Source organism: Dama dama, chromosome 12, assembly GCF_033118175.1.
Source record: "Dama dama isolate Ldn47 chromosome 12, ASM3311817v1, whole genome shotgun sequence".
In the NCBI taxonomy this organism is placed as follows: Eukaryota; Metazoa; Chordata; class Mammalia; order Artiodactyla; family Cervidae; genus Dama; species Dama dama.
The window spans coordinates 11,489,155-11,516,733 of NC_083692.1; the positions used below are offsets into that span (position 1 = coordinate 11,489,155).

Genomic DNA, 27,579 nt, shown 5'->3' on the forward strand with positions numbered 1-27,579 from the left:
ACACAGATGGAAAGATATGCCATGTTCTTGGACGAGAAGAATTAATATTGTTAAAATGACCACACTACTGAACACAATCTACAGATTCAACGCAATCCCTATCCAAATACCAACTGCATTTTTCACAGAACTAGAACAAATAACTCAAAAATGAGTATAGAAACACGAAAGATCTCAAATAGCCAGAACAATCCTGAGAAAAAAACAGAGCTGGCAGAATCAGGCTTCCTGACTTCACACTATACTACAAAGCTATAGTAACCTAAACAGTATGGTCCTGGCACAAAAACAGACCCAGAGACCGATGGGACAGAGCAGACAGCCTAGAGAAAGAACCCACGCGCTTATGGTCAATTGATCTATGACAAAGAAGGCAAGACTACGCAAAGGAGAAGAGAGAGTCTCTGCAATAAGTGGTACTGGGGAAACTGGACAGCTGCATGTAAAAGAATGAAACTAGACTATTTTCTAACACTGCACACAAAAATAAACTCAAAATAGATTAAAGACCTTAGTACCAGTTGAGTTCAGTTCAGTCACTCAGTCATGTCCGACTCTTTGCGACCCCACGAATTGCAGCACGCCAGGCCTCCCTGTCCATCACCAACTCCCGGAATTTACTCAAACCCATGTCCATTGAGTCAGTGATGCCATCCAACCATCTCATCCTCTGTCGTCCCCTTCTCCTCCTGCCTCCAATCCGTCCCAGCAAAACTGGATAATATAAAATTCTTAGGGGAAAATAGGGCAGAACACTGTTTGACATACATCACAGCAGTATTTTTTTGGCTCTGATTCCTAAAGCAAAGGAATTATAAGCAAAAATAAACAAATGGGACCTAATAAAACTTTAAAGCTTTTGCACAGGAAAGGAAACCATTGACCCAATGAAAAGACAACCTATTGAATGGCAGAAAAACTTGTCAAATGGTATGATTTGTAAGTGGTTAATATCCCAAATATATATACAGCTTATCCAGCTCATGCAACTCAGCATCAACAAACAACCTCCTCCCCAAACCCAAACCACCCAATTAAGAAATCTGCAGAAGAAATGAATAGACATTTTCCCAAAATGACATGCATGTGGCCAACAGGCACAGAGAACAATGCTCAACATTGCTAATCATCAGGGAAATGAAAATCAAAATCACAGTGAGATGTCACCTCAGACCTGCCAGAATAATTATCATCAAATAGAATACAAGGAACAAATGTTGGCAAGAATGTAGAGAAAAGGGAACTTTTGAACACCATTGTTGGGAATGTTAATTTCTGTAGCCACTGTGGAAAACAGGTTTATTTAAAAACTAAAACTAGAAGCACCACATGACCCACCAATTCCATTTGTAGACATATTTTTTTTCCATTTATTTTTATTAGTTGGAGGTTAATTACAATATTGTAGTGGTTTTTGCCATACATTGACATGAATCAGCCATGGATTTACATGTGTTCCCCATCCTGATCCCTCCTCCTGCCTCCTTCTCCATCCCATCTCTCTGGGTCTTCCCAGTGCACCAGCCCTGAGCATATATTTGAAAAAAAAAATGAAGCCACTAATTTGAAAAGATACATGCACCCCAATGTTCATATCAGTATTACTTAAAATTGTCAAGCTACTGAGGCAAACTAAGTGTCCGTCAACAGACAGGTGAAGAAAATAAGGTGTGAAATATAATGGAATACTACTCAGTCATAAAAATGAAGGAAATTTTGCCATTTGCAACCACAAATGGACTTGGAGGGTAATTTAGCAAAGTGAAATTAAGTCAGAAAAAGACAAATACTGTATGATATCACTTATGTGTGTAATCTAAAATATAAAACTATAACAAAATATAACCAAAAAAAGACTCACAGATATACAGAACTAACAGTGGCTATGGAGGGGCAACATAAGGGTAGGAGATTAAGAGATACAAACTATTGTAGATAAAATAAGCTATAAGAATATACTGTACAACACAGAATATAGCCAATATTTTATAATAACTATAAAGGGACTGTAACCTTTAAAAATTGTGAATCACTATACGGTACACCTTAACTTACATAATATTATACATCAGCTATAATTCAGTTTAAAACAACAACAAATATCTACGGATCACACTTATATGAGGTACTTATTGTAGTCCAGATCAGAGACACAAAGCAGACCGATTGTTGCCAGGAGCTGGGGTTAAAGGGGAGTGGGGAACTGCTGTTTACTGCACCCAGAGTTCCACTTCCGCGAGATGAAGCATTCTGGAGATGGATGTCTGGTGACAGAAGCACAACAATGTGAATGTATTTAATACCACTGACCAGTGCACTTAAAAATGGTTAAGATGATAAATTGTGTTATGCATATTTTACACTAAAAAACCACTTAAAAAAATCAATATCATTACTCCCACCAAATACAATCCTATTTCTGTGTTCTAACAACGAAGCTTCTCAAAAAGTTGTCTATATTTGTTCCCATCATTTTTTCACTTATTTTCTTCTCAGTTCATTCCAATTTATTTTCCATCTCCATCATTACACCATAATAGCTTTTTCCCAAAGTCTTTCAACTTGATAAGTCCAAGAGTTTTTTCTATCATCATCTTACTAGCTTCTTAGCCCCACTGGACAGCAATAAGCACTATCTTTGAAACATTCTCTTCCCTTGGTGCCTATATCCACCCTTCATTTTTAGTCTCACTCTCCTGGTTTATATGCTACATCATTTCCTGCTCCTTCCCAGTTGTGTTTTTTGGCTCTTTCTCCTAGGTCTATTCTCTAAATATCAGCATGCTTCCACTTGCTCCCTTTACACTCCTCCTGTGATCTCATACATTCCATGGCTATAAATAACTATATATGCTAAATGATTCACAAATCTTTGTCTCCAGGTCAGTTTATTGAGCTCTAAACTCATATTCAGGCTTATTACTATCCCCATCTGAATGTTCAACAGACATCTAAACCTAACCAAAGCATAACTTTTCTCATCCAAACATGTCTTTCCTTCAGTTTTCCCCAACCTTAGTATAATAGGGCACCAATCTTCTCTCATTTACTTCACAGAAACCTAGGTGGTATTTTTGATTGTTCATTTTTCTAAGCTTCACATTCTACCCAAAGCAAGCCTAGTTGTGTCTCTTTTCAAAACACATGATGAATATATCTCCACTCTTCTTACCTGAGTTTCTACAATTACCAAACATGTTTCATAACATTTTATTTATGTATCTCATCTATTACGTTTCTCACCAGCCTTATGTGCTTCATGAGTGAAGGGAATTTGGTCTGTTTTGCTCTGTGTGTACCCTCCTGGCCTAGAAGAGGGCTTGACACACCATAAATATTTGTTGAATGAATGGAAGAAAAGTCTAGTGGGAGTAAAAAATGTAATTATAAAACTTTCTTAAAAAGGAGAATATGTACACAATTTAGAAAAGATATTATTTCCAGACCTTAGAATTAAGTACAGCTTAATCTTTCTCTTTGTATGAAAGAAAAATAAGTACCAGAATAAAGAACACTGGGGAAATGTTTGTCTTAATTTTCCCTTTAAAATGTATGTTGAAACAAAATACACAAGTAACTATATCAAATATTATTACTTTTCTAATGATTTTTAAATAGAGAAATAATGATAGGGAAAATGATGGAAGGAATTAAAGGATTCAAGAGCTGATTTCTTCAGGAAGGAAGAAAGGATAAAGATCTGTGGAGATATTTAAGTGTGTGGTATGAAGAAAGGTACAGAAAAAGGTAAAGAACTTTTTTCTACAGGAAAGAAAACAGAAGTTGGTCCCAATTTTACAGGACAGTTTTTTTTGGGATTTTACAAAGTCAAAGAGGCAGCAGGGACAACCTGTGGACTGGCTTAACTTGTGACTACTGATGAATACTTAACAGGTGGAAATCCTGAGACTCATAAACTCCATTTCTAAGAATCCACTCTACAAAGATAGTAACAGAAGTATATACAGGGGAATGCACAAGGATATTGTTGCAGCAGTGTTTAAAATAGGGGGGGGAAAGAATCTAACTGTACTTTTCAAGAGAACAATTAAAGTACTGCATATTCATACTATGAAATTCCATGCAGCCACTAAAAACACCTGAGTCAGCTTGAAATTTACTAGCCTAGAAAGAGATTTGTGATAGACTGGATCTATGAAAAAAAGCAAGTTGCCTATAAAATTTAAAGCATGGTTCCGTTATTATACTTACCTATCTAGAGATACGTGCAGGGAAGACACAGGTGTGACTGAGAGGTCTGAGCAGACACAGGAACACAGGAATTCCGTTTTTATTTTCTATAATTTTTATTTGATGGTTTTAGTAATTTAACATTCCTCATTTTGCTGCCCTCCCACTGTCAAAAAAAAATTCTTTAAATGTTATGATTGGCTAAGGTTAAAATTAAGAGGGCTTAAATAGAGACTAAGAACAAATTGAGACTTTCAAAATGGTCTGTATTTGATAATCATCCAATCACCTTTTTTAAAAGACAGGAACTCTGATTTGATTTTTTTTTTCATTTATTTTTATTAGTTGGAGGCTAATTACTTTACAATATTGTAGTGGTTTTTGCCATACACTGACATGAATCAGCCATGGATTTACATGTGTTCCCCATCCCTATCCCCGCTCCCACCTCCCTCCCCATCCCATCCCTCTGGGTCTTCCCAGTGCACCAGCCCTGAGCACTTGTCTTATGCATCCAACCTGGGCTGGTGATCTGTTTCACCCTTGATAGTATACTTGTTTCAATGCTATTCTCTCAGAATATCCCACCCTCCCCTTCTCCCACAGAGTCCAAAAGTCTATTCTGTACATCTGTGTCTCTTTTTCTGTTTTGCATATTGGGTTATCGTTACCATCTTTTAAAATTCCATATATATGTGTTAGTATACTGTATTGGTGTTTATTTTTCTGGCTTACTTCACTCTGTATAATGGGCTCCAGTTTCATCCATCTCATTAGAACTGATTCAAATGAATTCTTTTTAATTGCTGAGTAATACTCCATTGTGTATATATACCACAGCTTTCTTATCAATTTGTCTGCTGATGGGCATCTAGGTTGCTTCCATGTCCTGGCTATTATAAACAGTGCTGCGATGAACATTGGGATACATGTGTCTCTTTCAATTCTGGTTTCCTCGGTATGTATGCCCAGCAGTGGGATTGCTGGGTCATATGGCAGTTCTATTTCCAGTTTTTTAAGGAATCTCCACACTGTTCTCCATAGTGACTGTACTAGTTTGAATTCCCATCAACAGTGTAAGAAGGTTCCCTTTTCTCCACACGCTCTCCAGCATTTATTGATTGTAGACTTCTGGATAGCAGCCATCCTGACTGGCGTGTAATGGTACCTCATTGTGGTTTTGATTTGCATTTCTCTGATAATGAGTGATGTTGAGCATCCTTTCATGTGTTTGTTAGCCATCTATATGTCTTCTTTGGAGATGATTTGATTTTTTGAAGCCATTATTGGGAGGATGAAACTTCATCAAGGTCACTGAACAAGAGCTATGTTTACCATTCTGTAACTATTGCATTAAAAAGGAAAAATAAAAGCAAGGAAAGAAAGGGAGACTATGAGAAGAAAAGGGAGGGAGAAAGAAAAGTATAACATGTTAACAGAAGTTAAGGGAAAAGGGCAGAGAGAAAGAAGGGATTTGGACTTGACTGTGTTGTCATTTGCTAAAATTAGCAAGAATTAAGAAGGAAATTAAAAGACACTCCTTGGAAGGAAAGTTATGACCAATCTAGACAGCATATTAAAAAGCAGAGACATTACTTTTGTCAACAAAGGCCCGTCTAGTCAAGGCTATGGTTTTCCCAGTGGTCACGTATGGATGTGAGAGTTGGACTATAAAGAAAGCTGAGCACCGAAGAACTGATTCTTTTGAACTGTGGTGTTGGAGAAGACTCTTAAGAGTCCCTTGGACTGCAAGGAGATCCAACCAGTCCATCCTAAAAGAGGTCAGTCCTGGGTGTTCATTGGAAGGACTGATTTTGAAGCTGAAACTCCAATACTTTGGCCACCTGATGTGAAGAGCTGACTCATTTGAAAAGACCCTGATTCTGGGAGGGATTGAGGGCAGGAGGAGAAGGGGACGACAGAGGATGAGATGGTTGGATGTCATCACCAACTCAATGGACATGAGTTTGGGTGAACTCCAAGAGCTGGTGATGGACAGGGAGGCCTGGCGGGCTGCGGTTCATGGGGTTGCAGAGTCGAACATGACTGAGAGACTGAACTGAACTGAAGAAGGAAATATGTGATGATTTCTATCTTTTGAAAATAAAACCACAGTTAGTGATAAATGTCACTAAGCCGGCAACAAAATATATGAAAAGGAAATGAAACACCACTCTAGGGACTGTGGTTTCCTAGTCTTGTATTCTATCCAGGCTCAGGTGTATTTTGCCATCCTGTGGCCAAATAACAGTATTGATTTTTTTTTTTTTTATCACATACTACAATATATCTGAAGCCTGAAAACTTATCATTTGAGATTTACTGAGGAATGATAATGGATTCTACACTTCACAAATGAGCAATTATAACTCTTGTCTAGAGATTTATATAAAGTCTCAGTTTTAAACAATCTGAGTCATTTTAGGAAAGTGATGATTTTCAACTGAAGTAAAAACAGAGAAATACATTATTCAAATCATCTATCCTCAAGAACTGGTATCTAGAGTGTAGTATGTGTCTTATCTCAAACCTGGAATTACTTGCTTTGATTCTGATTTTACAGATGGAGAAAACTCACATGTTCAAAAGATAGGTATAGATTGATGAACTCAGTTTAGAAGTGTGTTCTGATTCCTAATTTTTGTTCCACTCCACTCCTTAACATGATCTGCTGCTGCTGCTGCTAAGTTGCTTCAGTCGTGTCTGACTCTGTGCGACCCCATAGACGGCAGCCCACCAGGCTCCCGCGTCCCTGGGATTCTCCAGGCAAGAACACTGGAGTGGGTTGCCATTTCCTTCTCCAATGCATGAGAATGAAAAGTGAAAGGGAAGTCACTCAGTCGTGTCCGACTCTTAGTGACCCCATGGACTGCAACCTACCAGGCTCCTCCATCCATGGGATTTTCCAGGCAAGATTACTGGAGTGGGGTGCCATTGCCCTCTCTGTAACATGATCTAGACAAAGACAAAATAGAACCCATTTAATTTTCAGTAGTATCAATATTATCATCATCTCTAATCATTATGGAGGACCTACTCTCTGCCAATCACTGAGCTAAAGGGCTTGACATGTACTATCTTAGTCCTCCCACAATTCTCTAAAGCAGAGAGTTATTAATTTCACTAACTGCCATTTTACAGATGAGGTAACTTGTCTATGATTGGAATAAGGACAAGCACCTTAGTCTATGTAATTACAAAGTTCATGCTCTTGAGTACTGCTATTCCATTATCCCTGTCGATATACATGGCCTCTTCTAATTTATTGTGCAATGACATTGACACAGGCCCAATTTAATTATATTTTTCTGTCTACACAATGGGAGCTATACTATTGGTTCATCAGGTAAAATATAATAGACCTCTCCTTCCCAATGTTCTACCACTAAAAAGTCACCCTCCATTGTCTTGTTTTATGAAAGCAGTTAAAATATAATTGTAAAGTTAAGACAGAAGTGTTTTGATTAGAAACACTTGCTAAAAAATGACCACTCTTGTCAAATTCAGTAACTGAGTAAATGCTATTTTGAATGGGAAATGGGTGATTTTCAATTAATGTAGAAACAGAGAAATCAGTTATTTAAATGATTTAATAAATGCTTTTGATGATGCTTTTTACAGAGGCAGTTACATTTAATTGGGACAAAGCCTCCAATTTTGAATACGTTACAGAGTTTCTTCTCCCAAATGAAGTTTAACACCTTATATAATTAACATATATCTGACAAGCTTAAGGACCAATACAGGGGCTTTCCTGGTGGCCCAGCAGTAACAAATCTGCTTGCCAATACAGGAGACATAGGTTAGATTCCTGGGTCTGGAAGAGCCCGTGGAGCGGGAAATTACAACCCACTCCAGTATTCTTGTTGGGAAATCCTATGGACAGAGGAGCCTGGCAGGCTATATAGTCCATGGAGTTGCAAAAGAATCAGACACAACTAAACAAGAACAACGACAACAAGGACCAACATAATTTGATTCAAAACCTTCACATATTCCTTGATTGATAACTTGTTATTTCTAAGACAGGTAGAAAGAGCTTTGAACCTAGACCTCTAATATTTCATGAGAAAACAGCAGTATGTCGGCAAGACACTGCTTAACCAAAGTGTTTCCTATCCATAACAAAGGAATAATATTATTCGTCTCATTGGACTGTTACAAGTTTTAAAGGAGGTAGCGTGTGATTGCATCTTTTAGACTAAATTCACTATTGCTTCTCAGCTTGGCAGGGAAAACAAAATGGCAAATTCCTCATCTTTTTAAAACCTCCGTTTTTTTCCAGTTTAAACATCCTTTCTTTGTGCCTACTGGCTATCTCCTTACTTTGAAGAACCATCCTACTTTAATGTAGACCCTTGTTCTCAAGAAGGTATTAGAACTATACCTCTTGATTTCCTCCAAGAAACCCTTGTTAAAGCAAATACCAGCCTTCAGTATTTACAAATTCCTTGCTTCCATTATGGTGTGAAATCTACAATAATCTTTCTGCCACCTCCCCTTTTATAATCTGTCCTACCTTTACTATCAGAGGAAAGTAGGTTTTACAGAAGAACTGAAATTGGCCCATCTAGTTTCAGTAATAATTCCTCAAGATATAGTTTGTAGATTAAGATTTAATTTACCTGCTATGATGTATTTTATTAGAAAATTGTGTAGTTATCTTTCATATCAGAAACCTCTATCAAGCTGAAGATATAGGAACAATGAAGTTCATAGGTAAATCAAAGAAAACCTGGCCATTAGGATGAGCAAGTACCTTACTTTTCATCATTTCTAACTGTCCCAAATCACAGCTGCTCAACTTGCAGCTGAGATCCAAGAATCAGAGAAACAGGAAACCTGTGTAATTAAACAAAATGTATAATATTATTTACAATACCAGGCCTTGCTGTATGGATAAAGTACCATTTTGATTGTAAATGATTCACTGGGCTTATTTTAAATTCTCTAGTGGAAAATTTCATTTAATAATTCATTTAATTTCATCAAATATCCAGTAAGTGTTCAAATTTCCAGTTGTCTCACAAATTGTCATCTTTTATAGTTTGTAGTTCTGTGTATGTGATTGACTGTTAAGTCTCTTAAATGTCTTAAGCCTTAAGTTCCACTCTCTTTCTGAAATTGTTTGTTGAAGAAAAGACATCATTTATCCCAAACCTTCTCAGAGTCTGGATTTTAATGACTGCATTTTTGACACAAATAGTTTAAAATGTCCCTGCATCCTCTGTATTTTTTGTGAATTTTCGTTGGATATAGAAGCTTGATCACATTCGGGGTTTATATTTTGGGAAGGTAAGAGTGTGAGTAAGACTACTTGACAGGTGGTAGTATCTTCTTCAAAAAGCACATAATATCTGGGATAAAAAGTTTTCAAAAACTTTTAAAAAAGAAGGATAGGGATCTCCCTGGTGGCCCACTGGCTGAGACTCTGCACTCCCAGTGCAGAGGCCTGGGTTTGATCCTGGTCAGGGAACTAGATCCCACATGCCACAATTAAAAGCCAGAGCCTTCAAATAAATAAATACTTAATTTTTTTTTAAAAAAAGGACACAATGTCAGGGTATTTCTCTTTTTATGATGCTGGCAGATGCCAGTGCTTAACATCTCTATCTCTTAATTCATTAGAGTTTGGGAAATGGTGATATTCTATGATTCTTTATTCGCTTATTAGCTACTTCTTTAAAGAGAAACATCCTCTTATTTACTGTACTGGTTTCCTGAGGCTTTTGTAATAACCACAAACGTGGTGGCTTAAAAACAACAGAAGTTTATTCTCATAGTTCTGGAGGCCAGAAGTCCAAAACAAAAATGTTGGCAGGGACATACTTCCTCCAGAGGCTCTAAGGGAGAAATCTGTTCTTTGTCTCTTCCAACTTCTGTTAGCCGCTGGCATTCCTTGTTGCTGTACTGCTCCAATTTCTTCCACTGTGGTTACACTTCCTCTTCCTCTCCTGTGTGTTCATTTCTCTGTCCCTTATAAAGACACTTGCCAGTGAATTTAGGGTCTACCATGGTAATGATCTCATCACAAAATCCTTAATTTAATTATACCTGCAAAGACCCTTTTTCCAAATAAGGTAACATAAATAAGGATTAGAACATGGACATATCTTTTGGGAGGCTACCAGTCAAACCAGGACATCTACTATTTGATACTTGGTGTACAATTCATAGGAAAGGCTGGAAATGCTTGACTATTTACCAATCTTCAAGATGATGAATTGTTTCCCTACCACTCTCCAATGGTGACCAATCAGAATTTTCACTTTTTTTAGCAGCAGTATAAATTAATGAATATAAATATTTGATGGAGTTCAACTTGCTGCAACAACTATCTTATTGATACAAGTAATTCCAGGGGTTGCTAGCCACACCAGAAGCTGGGAGGAGGCAAGGAAAGATTCTAACCAGAGTGTCAAACAGGGCATGACCCTGCTGACACCTAGATTTTAGACTTAAAGCTTCCAGAACTATGAGGCAATACATTTCTGTTGCTTAAATCACTCAGTTTTGTCACAACAGCTATTTTGTTACAACAGATCTAGAAAACTAATATATTTGTGCTAGCTGTATGAAAAGATATTCCAGATTCATTCTGTATTAGGTAGGGCCATACTAAAAGGACTTCCCAGGTGGCTCAGCGGTAAAGAATCTGCCTGCCAATGCAGGAGACACAAGAGACATAGGCTTGATCCCTGGATCAGGAAGATCCCCTAGGGGAGGAAATGGCAACCCACTCCAGTATTCTTACCTGGACAATCCCATGGATAAAGGAGCCTGGCGGGCTACAGTTCCATGGGGTTGCAGAGTCCAACAAAACTGAGTACCCACACACACACACATGGCAATAAGGCAATTTCATTTGGTTAAAATTAGTATTTTTCTCACCCCAGTCCTGGAGTCAGAACTGTTTTCAAACAGTTCTGATTCCTTTTAGTGGAAAATGGTACTGCAAGATTATAATCTGGAGCTAGAAGTTCTCATGTACATTGGGCTAATCACCAGTGAAGTGTCTAGGCTTTTTCAGAACTATGTATATAAGTTAAAATATACTGAATTTGGGTTTTAGTTGCTTAAAAAAAAAAAAGTCATTTCCTGCTCTTGACCTAGAATCAGAGTAAGATATTTCTCCAAGGAAAACTCGTCTTGAAGTATCATAATCTAGGTACTAGGTGTACTCATTGCTACTAGCTTGGTTATTGTTTCTAGGCTTTTTCAGAGCCAGGGAGAAAAATTTAATACAAATTACCTCATGATACCTCTATTTCAAATTCAGGACTATAGAATTTTCACTCAGTCTCTTCTATCTTAAATCTTAATCTCTTCTATGTTGGGACTCCAGCTTCTCAAGAATGATTGGGATGGCATAATCAGTTCAGTTCAGTCACTCAGTCGTGTCCAGCTCGTTGCGACCCCATGGACTGCAGCATGCCAGGCTTCCATGTCCATCATCAACTCCCAGCGCTTGCTCAAACTCATGTCTATCGAGTCAGTGATGCCATCCAACCACCTCATCCTCATTTGTCCCCTTCTCCTCCTGTCTTCAATCTTTCCCAGCATCAAGGTCTTTTCCAATGAGTCTGTTCTTTGCATCAGGTGTCCAAAGTATTGGAGTTTCAGCTTCAGCATCAGTCCTTCCAATGAATGTTCAATGATTTCCTTTAGGATGGACTGGTTGGATCTCCTTGCAGTCCAGTGGACTCTCGAGAGTCTTCTACAACGTCACAGTTCAAAAGCATCAGTTCTTCAGCACTCAGCTTTCTTTATAGTCCAACTCTCACATCCATACATGACTACTGGAAAAACCATAGCTTTAATTAGACAGACCTTTGTTGGCAAAGTGTCTCTGCTTTTTAATATGCTGTCTAGGTTGGTCATAGCTTTTCTTCCAAGGAACAAGTGTCTTTTAATTTCATGGCTGCAGTCACCATCTACAGTGCTTTTGGAGGCCCCCAAAATAGTCTCTCACTGTTTCCCCATCTACTTGCCATGAAGTGATGGAACTGGATGCCATGTTCTTAGTTTTCTGAATGTTGAGTTTTAAGCCAACTTTTTCACTCTCCTCTTTAATTAGAACATCATATAAATTACTCATTTTCTTTATCTCACACATCACATTAAAAAAACAGTACATATATAACATTACTACCACCAATAAAATCACTAAGAACAGTGAAAATAATCTTTTGATATGTTTGTCCTTAGAGAATATCCCACTGCAGATATACAGTCTAACTACTGTGTTTTTATTTATTTATTTTTTAAATTTTTTTTCTTTTTTTTTTAACTACTGTGTTTTTAAAGTTACTTGAAAAAGTTCTTCTCTGTGTGTTATGGAACATCTTGCTAATAATCTGCTTCATTTTATTTTCAATTTTGGGGTTTTTCTCAAAAGTTAATTTTGTTTTATAAGTAAAGTATTTGTTTCCAGAGTCAAATCTAAATAATTCAGTATATTTGTATAAGCCAGCTTCTATTCCTGTCCTCTATACACTATTTTCTCATTGTCCTTATAGGTAACCTTATTTTTTAAAAAATTATGGTTTATCTTTCCCTTTCTAATTTTTAATGTAAGCAAGCATATATGTGCATATTTTATGGTTATTTCTTAAAAGGTAGCATACAAAGAATACTTTCCTTTTTTCACTCAACATTATATTCCAAAGATCATTCCACAATGGTATATAGAGATATTCCTCATTTCTTGTCATAGTGCACAGTAATCTACTGTTCATTCAACCAATCTCCTTATATGCACATGTGGGTTATTTCCATTCTCTCAGTTTACAATTAGTCTCACAATGAATATTCCTGCATATACATCTTTCCATATTTTTGCCATATAGCTGTGGGTCAGAGTCCTAAAACTAGGACTATAAATGGGCAAGTTCACATGTAACTTAGCTATATATAATTGGATACATGAGTAACTAAGCAACTTGATGAATTCAACCAATAAATTATCATTCACCTTAAGTTTTAACTCATGATAGCACATAATTATATTTTGTATTTACCACTTGAAATACTAAAGCTTTGCCAAAGTTTTTGTTGAAAAGTAATCATTGGCCATTGGCATCATTATTAAAATCTAATGGTAGTGTTCTGTAGTTGAGTTAAAGACATTCCACCTGTTTGAATGTCATTGATATAGCTCTTGTATACTTACCATAATTAATAAATTGCTTATTAATAATTAATAATATAAACCAATAAATAATTGGTAATAATAATAAATTACTTACCACCAAATACTTATTAAAGCACTTTCTAGTACCTTTGACCTTCCCAATATTCATATGTAGTGGTCCTATCAATACAGAGAGGCTTAGTTATTGCAGGTCATACATTAATGACAGTCGAGCCTGATTCCACAAAGACTGTACTCTGATAAACTAATTTAATTCATTTTTGCTAAGCCACCACAGACTACTTTATATCTTGGTATACAGAAACTGCAAGTTAGTTTGCTGCTTTCAGGAATGGAATAGCAATTTCAAACTATAAGTGAGAAGGGAGGAAGACAACATGAATAGAAATGATTTGTGTGGTCAGCCAATTTCTTATACACTGGATCAAAAATTACTGCATGTGGAAATCAACATTTTTTTTTTTGTAAAAGCCTAAAAATTGAGTGAAACCTTCTCTGAAGAAACTCTGTAGGCCAGAAGGGAGCGGCATGATATAGCTGAAGTCCTGAAAGGGAAAAATCCGCAACCTAGACTACTCTATGACTCAAAATATTTAAAACAGAAGAATTTAGAATAGAGAGGTAAAGAGTTTCTCAGACAAGCAGAAACAAAAAGAATTCAGCAATACTAAACCAACCCTGGGCTTCCCCAGTGGCACTAGTGGTAAAGAATCCATCTGCCAACACAGGAGGTGCTGGAGACATGGGTTTGATCCCCCGGTCGGAAAGATCCCCTGGAGGAGAAAATAGCAACCTACTCCAGCATTCTTCCCTGGAAAATTCCATGGACAGAGGAGCCTGGCAAGCTATACTCCATAGGGTTGCAAAGAGTTGGACATGACTAAGCACACTCAAACGCACAAACCAACCCTAAAAGAAATAGTGAAAGGTCTTCTTTAAATAGAAAAGAAATAAGAATCTATTGGAAAGGGAACAGTCCAATAAAAAAGGCAAAAATATAAAAATTTTGGTAAAAGTGATTATAACTACAGCCAAAAGCAAAAGTGTTGTGTTAATCATTCAGCACAAGGCTAAGCATAAACATGTAAAATTAGGCATCAAAATCACAAAATGTGGGGAAGGGGAGCATAAAAATCCAGGTCTTTTAGAATGTGTTTGAACTTATATGATCATCAAGCAAGCAGATATAGTTATGTGTCAACAGACTTGAACATCATGGCAACCACAAATCAAAAACATGCAACCGATTCACACACATACACATACACACACACACACTCACACAGAAAAACAGAACTCTGCATACTCTAAAAGAAAATCACCAGGCTATCAAAGAAAAACAAAAAGAAGAAATGAACAAAGAAGAACAACATAAACAACCAGAAAACAAAGTTTAAAATGGTTGTAAGCACATACTATCAATAATTACTTCAAATGTCAGTGGACTAAATGCTCTGATCAAGAGACAGAGAGTGGCATACTGGATTAAACAGGAACCTACAATGTGCTGCCTACGAGACTCATTTCAGGGTGAAAAACACAAAGGGACTGAAAATGTTGAGATGAAAAAGGTATTTCAAGCACACGGAAACAGAAAGTGGGGGTGGGATGGGTAGCAATACTCATATCAGCAAAAACTGATTTTAAAACAAAGGACATAAAAGAAATCAGAGAAGGACATTCAGTTCAGTTCTGTCGCTCAGTCACGTCTGACTCTTTGTGACCCCATGGACTGTAGCACACCAGGCCTCCCTGTCCATCACCAACTCCCAGAGTTTATTCATACTCATGTTCATTGAGTCAGTGATGCCATCCAACCATCTCATCCTCATTCATCCCCTTCTCCTCCCATCTTCAATCTTTCCCAGCATCAGGGTCTTTTCAAATGAGTCAGTTCGTCACATCAGGTGGTCAAAGTACTGGAGTTTCAGCTTCAGCATCAGTCCTTCCAATGAATATTCAGGACTGATTTCCTTTAGGATGGACTGGTTGGATCTCCTTGCAGTCCAAGGGACTCTCAAGAGTCTTCTCCAACATCACAGTTCAAATGCATCAATTATTTGGTGCTCAGCTTTCTTTATAGTCCAACTCTCACTTCCATACATGACTACTGGAAAAACCACAGCCTTGACTAGACAGACCTCTGTTGGCAAAGTAATGTCTCTACTTTTTAATATGCTGCCTAGGTTGATCATAACTTTTCTTCTAAGGAGCAAGTGTCTTTTAATTTTATGGCTGCAGCCACCATCTGCAGTGATTTTGGAGCCCAAAAAGATAAAGTCTGTCATTGTTTCCATTGTTTCCCCATCTATTTGCCATGAAGTGATGGGACCAGATGCCATGATCCTAGGTTCCTGAATGCTGAGTTTTAACGGATATTATATCATGACATATAATGATAAAGGGAGATCTATACAGGAAGAGGATATTATACTTGTTAACATATATGCACCCAATATAGCAGCACTTAAATATATAAAACAAATACTAACAGACCTAAAGGGAGAAATTGATAGGAATATAATAATAGTAGCAGACTTTACTATGCCCCTGACATACATCAGCAGACAAATCATCCTGACAGAAAATCAACAAGGCAACAGCGTTCCTAAATGACATAACACACCAGTTGGACTTCATTGATATCTATAGAACACTATTCCTCCAAAACCCAGAATACACATTCTTTTCAAGCACACATGGAACATTCTCTAAGACAGACCACATACTAGGTCACAAAACAAGCCTCAACAAATTCAAGAGGTTGGAAATTATTTCAGGCATCTTTTCTGACTACAATGTTATAATACTAGAAATCAACCACATAAGGAAAAACAGGGAAAGAACAAACACATGGAGACTAAACAGCATGCTACTAAAAAACAAATGAGTCAATGATGGGACCAAATAAGACTTCATAAAATACCTCAAGACAAACAAGAATAAAACCACAAGCTTACAAAAGCTATGGTACTCAACAAAAGCAGTACTGAGAGGGGAGTTCATAGCAATACAGGCCTTCCCCAAGAAACAAATAAAAATCTCAAATAAACAAAGAAATCTACCACTTAAAAGAATTAGAAAAAGAACAAAGAAACCTTAAAGTCAGCAGAAGGAAGGAAATAACAAAGATCAGAGAGAAAATAAATAAAAGAGATAGATCAATAAAACTGTTGGAAGATAGAAAAGGTCAATAAAACCATTTTTTTTTTAAAGATAAAAAAACATCAACAAACCTCTAGCCAGGATCACCAAAAAGAAAAGAGAGGGGACCCAAATAAACTAAGAAATAAAGGAAAAATAACAACTGGTACCACAGAATTTTTTTAAAAGGATTACTATATGCAGTTTATGCCAACAAGTTGAACAAAATGAATGGACAAATTTCTAGAAGTGGACCTAAAGAAAGGAACAAGTTTCTAGAAACATACAGCTTGACAAAATAGAGTCAAGAGGAAACATAATTGAATAGAATGATCACTATGAGTGAAATAGAATGTGAGAGAAAACAAACAACAAAACTCCCTATAAACAAAAACCCAGGACCAGACAGCTTCAATGGTATATTTTACCAAACAGAGAATAACTTATACTTATCATTCTCAAACTATTTAAAAAAACTGAGAAAGAGGGAACACCCTTTAAATTTACTCTAGGAAGCCATTATCACCCTAATACCAAAACTAGACAAAGACATTACAAAAAAAGAAAATTATACAACATCTTTGATGCAATACTGATGCAATATTCCTCAACCAAATATTAGCAAATCTAAAATGCAACAATATATAAAAATGGTCATACAGCATGATCAAGTTGGATTCATTCCATGGTTACCAGGATGGTTCAACATATGCAGTTCAATCAATGTGATACTTCACAGTAACAAAAGGAAAGACAAAAACCACATGATTATCTCAATAAACACAGAGAAAGCATCTGACAAAATTCAGCATTCACTAATGATAAAAACTCACCAAAGTGGGTAGAGAGGTAACATATATCAACATAATAAAAGTTATTTATGAGAAATCCACAGGCAACAGAATATTTAATGATGAAAACCTGGAAGCTTTCCTACTAAATTCAGGAACAAGACAAGGATGCCCACTCTCATTACTTCTATTCAACATAATATTGAAGTCCTAGCCACAGAAATCAGACAAGAAAAAGAAATAAAGGCATCCAAATTAGACGGGAAGAGATAAAACTGTCACTATTTGCAGAAGACAAGATACTCTATATAAAGAATCCTAAAACCTCCATACAAAAACTATTAGAATAAGTGAATTCAACAAGGTAGCAGAATACAAAATTAATAAACAGAAAGCATTTGCGTTTCTTTAAACTAACAATAAAATATCAGAAAAAGAAAGTAAGAAAACAATCCTGTTAAAAATTACATCAAAAAATATTTAGGAATACACTTAACCAAAGAGGTGGCTATGTGTAAAAACTATAAGACACTGATAAAAGAAACTTAAGATGATTCAGAAAGATGAAAAGATATCTCATGTTATTACATTGAAAGAATTAACACTGTTAAAATGACCATACTGCCCAAAGCAATCTACAGATTTAATGCAATCACTATCAAAATACCCAAGATATTTTTCACAGAACTAGAACAAATAATCCTAAAATTTATATGGAATGACAAAAGACCAAGAACTGCCAAAACAATCCTGACAATACCACAAAGCTAGAGTATCAAAGCAGTATGGTATTGGTACAAAAAACAGACAGTGGAACAGAATAGACAGCCCAGAAATAAACCCACACAACTACAGTCAATTAATCTACAAAAAAAGAATATAAAAGAACATAACATGGAGAAAAGATAATCTCTTCAACAAGTAGTGCTGGGCAAGCAGAACAGTGATATATAAATCAATGAAACTGTAACACTCCCTCACACCATATACAAAAATAAGCTCAAAATGGCTTAAAGACCTAAATATAAGACATGCCACCATAAAACTCATAGAAGAGAACACAAATAAAACATTCTCAAACATAAATAGTAACAATATCTTCTTAGATCAGTCTCCCAAGGCAAAACAAAAAACAAATAAACAAATAAGACCTAATAAACTGAAAAGCTTTTACACAGCAATGGAAACCAGAGACAAAATGAAAAGACAACCTACAGAATGGGAGAAAATATTTGCAAACACCACACTCAACAAGGAGCTAATATTCAAAATATACAAACAGCTCATATAACCCAATATTGAAAAAATCCAGTCAAAAATGGGCAGAAGTCCTAGACATTTGTCAAAAGACACACAGATGGCCAAGAGGCACATGAAAAGATGTTCAACATTGCTAATTATTAGACAGTCAGTTCAGTCACTCAGTCATGTCCGACTCTTTGCTACCCCATGCATGCCAGGCTTCCCTTCCAACCACCTCATCCTCTGTCATCCCCTTTCCCTCTTGCCTTCAATCTTTCCCAGCATCAGGGTCTTTTCCAGTGAGTTAGTTCTTCGCATCAGGTGGCCAAAGAAAATATGAAATTATTAGAGAAATGCAAACCAAAACCACTGTGAAGTATCATCTCACACAAGTCAAAATGTCTATCATCAAAAAGTCTACAAATAATAAATGCTGGAGAGGGTGTAGAGAAAGGGAACCCTCTTATACTGTTGGTAAGAATGTAAATTGGTGCAGTGACTATCAAAAACAGTATGGAGGATCCTGACAAAACTAAAAATAGGCTACCATATGACCCAGCAATCCAACTCCTGGTATATACCTAGAAAAGATGAAAACTCTAACTTGAAAAGATACATGCACCCTAATGTTCACGGCAGCACTATTTACAAAGCCAAGACATGGAAACCACCCAAGCGCCCACCAACCAATGACTGCCTTAAGAAGAGGTGGTATATATTTGTGTGTGTGTGTTCATGTGTCTGTATATATATCACTGAATATGACTCAGTTATAAAAAAGAATGAAATATCACCATTTGCAGCAACATAGATGGATTTAGAGAATATTATACTTAGTAAAGTAAGTGAGACAAAGAAAAAGAAGTATTATATGATATCACTTACATGTGGGATCTCAAAAAAAAATCCAAATGAACCTAACAAAACAAAAACAGATTCACAAATATAGAAATCAAACTAGGGCTACCAAGCGGGAAAGGGAGGGTGGAGGGATAAATTAGCAGTATGGAATTAACAGATACAAACTACTATACATAAGCAACAAGGATTTACTGTATAGCACAAGGAACTATACTCAATATCTTAAGCTATAATAGAAAAAAACTGTAAAAAAAATACATATATATAACAGGATTACTTTGATATATACCTGAAACACAATATCATAAATCAACTATACCTCAAATAAAAATTAGGTGAAACCAGAATATACTTATATTTGGTAGGACTGAAATATATCAGTGCTTTTCATACCTTGAATGAATGCTGTAACTATGCAGTGTACTTTATAATAAGACTTTCATTAGGATTAGCAAGTTTGAGATATAAGATCTTTCCTCTCAACTTCTGTATCCCACAAAAGAAACCAACACTATTGAACATATATTAGCTGCATGATGCCTATATACACTACATCATTTGCTTTATTTATTCATTTATCATTATTTAAGAATATAGAGGCTAAAGGGAAATTATAAAATGATATTTTACTTTAAGCCAATGAGTAGTCTTTTTAGATTTTCTTTTTCCTTGGTATTGTTGCTTAATAGTCATTTGGACAGTAAAACATTTAAATGCTTGGACACACTAAAGTTTGGTGTCACTCTGATCATGATATATTAAAATTTAGGTATTGAGTTTTTCCTTTTCTTTCTTTCTTTGACACTCAGTGTTAGACAGATATTAATATTAAAAGAAAGAAATAACTTTTTATTCTCTAACATAAAATATTTTGAAGTTAAAAAAAGATTCATTTAGAGGCAAGAGAGCACTACTAGGTTACTATTTAAGTATATGACTGCTATAAAGTATGTATTCACAAACTGAAAATCCAGTATAAATGTTTCATATATGGTATAAGGAGATGATAAAATTAGAAAAGTTATTTAAGCTTTCATGTATAAAGAAAAAATTTAGATTAAAACAACTGAAATATGATGGTAACTCCAGTCTTACATGGGAGGTTTTCTGTTCAGAAATTTTCAGTTTTGTGAAGTCAACAGCTGTGACCTCCAAATTACTCAGACTACCATTTTGGTGCAAGATCAGAAAACATCTTTTTCAGAATTAAACTAGCTGACATATACATATTGTGATTGAAGGCATATTATAGCTAAATGAATATTGGAAAACAATTAATTGGAATGGAATCCGTGATGGTTTCTTAGATGCTAGTCATGGGAGAGGAGCAGTGGTGAAGGTGAGTGTGCCGTGCTCAGCTGCCTTCCACTCTGTGCACAGTCATGGACTATAGCCCACCAGGTTCCTCTGTCTGTGGAACTTTTCAGGCAAGAATGCTGGAATGGGTTGCCATACCCTTCTCCAGGGGATGTTCCCAACCCAGGGACCAAATCGGCATCTCCTGCATTGGCAGGCGGATTCTTTACTACTGAGACACTTGGGTAAATATGAATCAAGGTATTATTGTAATGTACAGTATGTAAAAGGAGGTTGATGCAGAGCCTCCAGGGAGTCTGAAGGTCTTAAATGCAGGCCTGAACTCAGTTTTCTGCCTTTTTAACCCAGTCACTGTATTCTATTATTTTACATGTCAGATCCAGAGAACTATCATCAATTCCTTTAAGGAATAATTCTGTGGCAAATAAATCTCATAAATTCTTCCCCATGCCCTGTCTGCAATGATCTTAATTTTAACTGCAGAACACTTATCATTCAAGAACATGAAGCGATAAAGAAAATGAGGTGAAAAGTGAGGGATTCCACAGGCAAACAGCAGTATTATATAAGGCACCAGCAAGTCTTAAAATAGAAATGGAAAGTATTGGTTTAACTTTTCCGGCTAAAGGTCACCTGACATTTAAATGAACTACAAATGTTGATAGAATCATAATTTTATATAACATATAAAGAACACTAAAGGAAATCAACCCTGAATATTCATTGGAAGGACTGACACTGAAGCTGAAGCTCCAACGCTTTGGCCACCTGATGCGAAAAGCCAATTCACTGCAAAAGACCCTGATGCTGGGAAAGATGGATGCCAGTAGAAGACGACGACATCACCGACTCAATGGACATGAGTTTGAGCAAGCTCCAGGAGATGAAAGATGTGCCGCAATCCATGGGGTTGCAAAGAGTCAGACACAACTGAGCGGCTGAACAACATAAAGAACACTATCATTTTCTGTGATTTATTTTTTTCCTTTTGATGCTCCCAAACAAGCAACCCTGCAGGGAACTGAGAAGCAAGTTATGTTCCTCCAATATGGCCTTAGAGACTATGTAACTCTGACATTTTGTTCTGCTTTGCCTTTTGAGGATAAACTCCCTCATCTGTCCAGACTACATTCGCTGTCTCTGGAAATTCCCTATGGACAAAAAAAATAGGTACTGTTAACTTCCACCTTTTAAAACATAGAACATTCTCTGTTGTGTGAAATGCTGCTGTAAAGGCGGGTGATTAGCTTCCGCAGAGTAGGTCAAATGTCTATTGAGCTGCACCCCAAGACAAGAACATTTTCTGCTCTTAGCAGCAACAGGCCGTATCAGTTAGTGGGGGTCAGACGCCCAGTATTTCAGATGTTAATATGCCCTGGCCACGTGGTCAGTGAATTGGGGCAACGTTTTTATAAACCGGGGAGACTTGTGCAGTCATAATCCCGGTGATCCGTTTCGGGTTGGGGAGGGAGGGGGTGGCTTTTTCCACTGCCTTGAGAAGTCATTTAAAGTATGTGGGATAGTAGAGCCCGGACCTTTGGGAAACTTGAAACCCAGAGACTTCGCGGATGTACTGGCGGGGACAACTCATCTGGCTTCAGGTGTCACTGATTCTGGAATGTGTTAAGGTGGGGGGTGGGGGGCGGCAAATCAGCTTTCATCCCTTTTAGGAACTCGGTACAATTCTGCAAGCTAAAGACCCAGCCCAGGCGGCAGGTGCCCACGCCTCCGAACGTGGTATCTGAGCTGAGCTCCTCTTCAGAGATGACTCCGCATTTGAACCTCTGCCCACGATCCGAGCGCGCGCGGGCGGCGGGGTGGGGCACGTGACCGGCTCTCCTCGGCCATGCCTAGCGGGCGACCGCCACTGCCCCTTCCACGTCTTCGAACCCCTCCAGCGCCGGACTGCGTATAGACATCCCTCAGGAGGCGGTCCCCCAGCTAGCTCTGGACTCCAGGGTTACCAGCACTCATGCCTTTCCTCCGGCAACAGTTAGCGAGCCCCTATAAGGCGGGGAAGGAAATGGCAACCCATTCCAGTATTCTTGCCAGGAAAACCCCACGGACTGAGGCGCCTGGTGGGCTTAGACGCCACCGGGTCGCAAAAAGGCAGACATGACTGAACGACCTCACTTCACTTCACTATCCCGAAGCAGCTGCCCGAGACTTCCGCCTAGGTGCCGACCACGTGATCACGCGAGACTTGGCGAGGCGGCGGGCCGACTTCACAACTTTAAGTCGGCCCCGCCCCTCACAACGCCCTCCACAGGGCTCGACGACGCGGCCTGCGGCGGCCTCCGCCCCGACGCGCCTGCGCACGCGGCTCTCGCGGTGTTCTCGCGCTCGGCCCCGCCCACCGCTGCCCCCGCCCTTTCCGCCCCTCCCTCCCCCCCTCCGCCCTGTCTCTCGGCGGCGGCGGCGGCGGCGGCGGCTCGCGCAGCTCGTTGGCTCACTATATAAAGGGGAGAAGCGGGCGGACCGGACGGCTGGAGCTGCAGCCGGTGGCGGCGGCGGCGCGGGGAGCGGCGACCGGTGGTGGTTTCCCTCCTTGGCGCGGGGGTGGGGAGCGGGCAACGCCCCCCGGGACCCCTGAAGGGTCGTGGCCTTTTTTTTTTTTTTTTTTTTAAAAGGGCGATTCTCGAGTTTTTTAGCTCCGGGAGGACTCCCCCTCCCTCCGTCCTCCCCTTCCTCCTCTCGCCGCTCCCCTCTCCTCCGTCAGGATCCGATTTTGTTTGAAAGATTTTCCCCTCAGTTTTGCGGTGGCTTGGGTCACCCTCGAGTGTTCTTTTTTTTTTTTCCTCTCTTTTTCGTTTTGTTTTCATCTTGTTTCCTCGGGGTGGCCCCCCCCACTCTTGTTTGTGTTGTGTGTGGAAATGGCGAACTCGGCAAATACAAACACCGTGGTAAGGACGTGGTTCGGTGGCCGGCGGGGGCTTCGTTCAGGCGGCGAGCAACGGCCGGACCGGGCGGGGGCGGGGACGGCGGCGACTCCCCGGCCTCGACTCTCCTCAGCCGCCCGCGCGCGGCCGCCGCTTCCCGCCTAGGGCGGCGCGGGTCGGGGCGGCGGGGCGCGGGGGGGTGGTGGGGGGCGGGCGCCGAGGCTCGCGGCGGGGGCGCCGGCGGCGGGGAGGGCGGGGGCGCCGGCCGGGCCTGGGGCCGCCGCGGGGCGGTTGGGCTGGGGCGAGCGCGCGGTCCCGGCCCCGGACACCCCCCCGGCCGCCAGGAGGGGAGGGCAGGCGGGGAGCCGCCGCTTCCCTACCCCCCCACCCCGCCCGCCTGCCCCCGAACCGGCAGGAGAAGGGGCTCCCCGCGAGCCTTCTCAAAAAAAACCGGCGTCTGGGGGAGCCGGGCGAGTCCCCCCTCAAGACCCACCGCCATCCACTGTTAACGCGGTGGAAGGCGAATGGCTACTCTGGGGGTTACTCTGAGGTGTTCTGGCGGTTGTGCTTAGGGAGCCTTCACTGGGGCCATTTTATGTATTATTAAAAAAAAAAAAAAAAGGACGAAGGTTGAAAAGCACTTAATCTCGGTTCCTTCCGAATCGGTAAAATGGCGAAGGGGAAGCAAACCACCCCCCCTACCCCGGTCGTATATACCTCCGACAGGCAAAAGCACCAAAACAAAACAAAGCCTCCAGTGGTCCAAAGTGCCCCGCTTTCGCCTTGAAATCTGCCTACTTGCCACCGTTGGTCCCTTTTTCTTTTTTTTTTTTTTTTCCTTACTTGCGATCACGTAGGTTTGCAAAAAGCAGTCACATAAATAACCTTGTCTGTCAGTCACCAACGCAATGTGATCACGAGGCCACCCCCACTCTCTTTTATTTTTATTTTGACAATAAAACACGTTTCTGCCCGGTCCCAAACGCAGACCAGCCCCGCGGCAGCCCGGCCCCGTACCGTTGACGACTCGGGTCGATCCATCATGGCTGCGGCCGCTTACCCTGCTTTTCAGTCCCTGAGCCTTGTGGTCCTCCTCCCTTTGGCTGCCCTGTTTATATAGAGCCATTGCCGCTCTCTAATATAGACTCTGCCAGGATGGGAAGGTGCTTTTCAGGCCTACGTCACCGCCTCTCCATTTAAACACCAGATCCGGCTTTAAATAGTGAGAGCGGCTGAGAGCGGGGCTGGGAGGTGCGTGCTCCCGAGGCGAGAGGCAGGCGCGTGCAGAGCTCACTTTTATTTCTAGGTCCTTTTCTGTCTACTGTAATTTCGTGCCCAGTCGGGGTTGCCTTCTCAGCCGCAAGTTTTTGTTGGGACGTAGCAGCTGGGGTTTGCCGGTCATTGTTAGGGGGGAATAGACGTGCCGTCTTTTATTTTTATTTGTAAAAACAATTTTAAGTTCAGATGTCTAATCGCTTCTGTATTTAAGAAGGTACATGCATTATTGTCAGTTATTTTTTTTAAAAAGCTTTATTAACTGCTAGCTGTAGAGGGTTTGATTTTGGTAGTATTTTGTTCATCGAGCATTCAGGACATGTTAGAAACACAGCTTCAATATTTCATTATGTTTTCCTATAATAAATGTTTGAGACACACAGCTTTTCAAAGAAATAGAGAAAGTGCCTAAACCTTCGACGTAGGATCTTACGTCTACAGTACATTAATTGTTAGGGGAATTGTGAGTAATGTGAAGAGGCTTCGTGCAAACTGGGTATTAAAAAATTAAAGTTCTAAGTAGAGAGTGTTTTTGCTGCTTTGGATGTTCATATGGTATGCGGTGTAGAAATTAATCCAATTTATTTTCCAATATTGTACTAGGAACTAACACTTTTAAAAGAAATTCTTTGTTACTTAATGACACTAATTTACGAGTTTGGAATATCTGGTGTTTGGAAACCAGGACAAACCTCAATTAAAAGGCAAAAACTGGTTCAAGTAAAGTTTAGCATTTTAAATAATATTGCCTATGTACTCGCATACTCTGAAAAACAACAGTAATTTGGGTGCTTTTTAACTCTTGAACAATTTAAAATTCTATGTGTACTTAATGATGAATACACATTTCCCTTTAACTATAGTCCATACGAATCCATTAAGTGGTCAGGTTGTGGGTTAATTAAAGCAGAAAAACAAAATCTTGAAGCAGGATTGTTTCATTAACTAGGGAGTGCCAGAAGAAACCACATTGTACCAATAAATGTGCAGATATCCAAGCAGAATATTTTTAGGGATGACTAACTTCAGAAACATTAAAACAATTATTTTGCTGAAAAATTATATCGTCGATATGAGATTTATACTACCAATTTAAAATTACACTGCATCTTTATAATGCCTTGAATCATTGGTTAAAAGAACTTTATAAATGTATTTTTGTAATTCAGTAGTTGAATCTTTATAGATAAAGTAATATCCGTAGTCAGACTTTCCTTGTTTATAGAATCAGACATTTTAAGGAGATATTGTAGAGATGGCAGAAATGACTTGAGTAATTTTAGTTCACAGAGGCAGATTTGGCAAAATAAAAAGAAAGTAAGTGGAATAGCAAAGGTGAGAACTCAAATACATTGTTTTTCTGTTACATTGAAAGGGAACAAATAGATTTTAATGGTTGAGGTACATTATATAGAGGAACATACTTGTATTTTTGGCTGGACAAGGACACATTAAGAGGTTTCCCCTGTGATAACAGTATTGCTGATGGAGATGGTAATAAAACTTTTCTATTTGAGGTTTGCTTATAAGAGCAAACCCTTGGTTTTATTGGGTAGCAGTAACTTTTACCTTAAGCAAGATATAAAGTGCAAATAATGACAAAGCATTAAAAGAAAAAGGCTGTTAATAGCTCTGTGTGATAACGGATAGAATTTATAACAAGGTAGTTATGGTTTTACACTCTGATAGCAAACTTCCTTTTGTCCAACATGTTTAAAAATAGGATACAGGTTGGGCAAATTGTTCTGTCTCTTATTTTTTGGTTTTTTAAAAATACTTTATATACTTTTGAAGTGCTTTCACATCTATTCTCATTTTATTTTTTGGCAACCTTCTAAAAGCACCCCCGCCTGCCAAGTAATGCCAACAATAATAGTTATAATAATAATAGGTTAAAAAATTAGTATAAGTATCAAGGCTGCTCAGTATTCTGTTCCATGGCAGCATCTGGGCAGCTGTTTTGTTTTAGTCTCTCAGTCATGTCTGACTCTTTGCAACCCAGTGAATCCATCAGGCTCCTCTGTCCATGGGATTTCCCAGACAAGAATACTGGAGTGGGTTGCCATTTCCTTCTCTGGGCAGTAGTAGGAGAGAAATCCTGGAAAAGAGATCATTGTGCCTTGTTCCTCTGAGACTGAGACCTGTTATTGTGGTTATAGGAAAAGCTTTATGGTATAATTTAAAGGTACAGACTGGGTAACAAAAGCCAAAATCAGGTGATTTTAAATTTGAATACTTATTAACTTGCAAATTACTGCCAGGCAAATGATCGCAGGACAGAAGACTCTCTGAAGTCTTAAGAGAGAGATGAGGTTAGGAGATATAACCGGTTAAACTAAGTAAGGAATAATAAGAACCAGACATAGCAACCCATAATACTATATTGTTGGGTCCCATTGACTGTTTTGACTAAAACAACATAGAAATTATAACTGAAAATTGTATGGGCCTTCTATGTGTAATGATTTTCTGTTAAATATGAATTGTATTAAATAGTCATAAAACTTTTTGTTAAAATACACAGTCATCAAGTTATTCAGTTTAACTAAGGCAAATGATCTTTTTATGATGGCCATTCCTTTAAAGTTACATCTTCTAAAATAAGTTTTAGAGAGTTAGAAAAATGACTGTTGTGTTCATTTATTTTGAATTTGTGAAAACATGTTACCTATTTTAATACGTGAAAAACAGTCTTTTTCAGTAGTCTTAAGTTTTTATTTTCCCT

At 38.8% G+C, this 27,579-nt stretch overlaps 1 protein-coding gene and 1 long non-coding RNA gene across 3 annotated transcripts in view; one reads left to right on the forward strand and one right to left on the reverse strand.

Moving 5' to 3' along the window:
• Nucleotides 1-1,398: 1,398 nt before the first annotated feature.
• LOC133065957 (uncharacterized) lies at nucleotides 1,399-27,549 on the reverse strand. Its single transcript, XR_009695046.1, has 4 exons — nucleotides 24,597-27,549; nucleotides 7,072-7,146; nucleotides 4,213-4,298; nucleotides 1,399-2,264 (listed from the first exon to the last, which is right to left on the reverse strand). It is a non-coding gene; the product is annotated as an uncharacterized LOC133065957 (long non-coding RNA).
• The window catches only part of GTF2A1 (general transcription factor IIA subunit 1), a 39,644-nt gene continuing 35,198 nt past the window's right edge, over nucleotides 23,134-27,579 (forward strand). The window contains exon 1 of one of the 2 annotated variants that reach the window (XM_061156506.1): nucleotides 23,134-23,603. In XM_061156506.1, the coding sequence (XP_061012489.1) occupies nucleotides 23,574-23,603 (30 nt within the window). In that variant the 5' untranslated portion in view covers nucleotides 23,134-23,573. The remainder of the gene's footprint in view (nucleotides 23,604-27,579) is intronic. The other variant, XM_061156504.1, reaches the window with a different exon arrangement.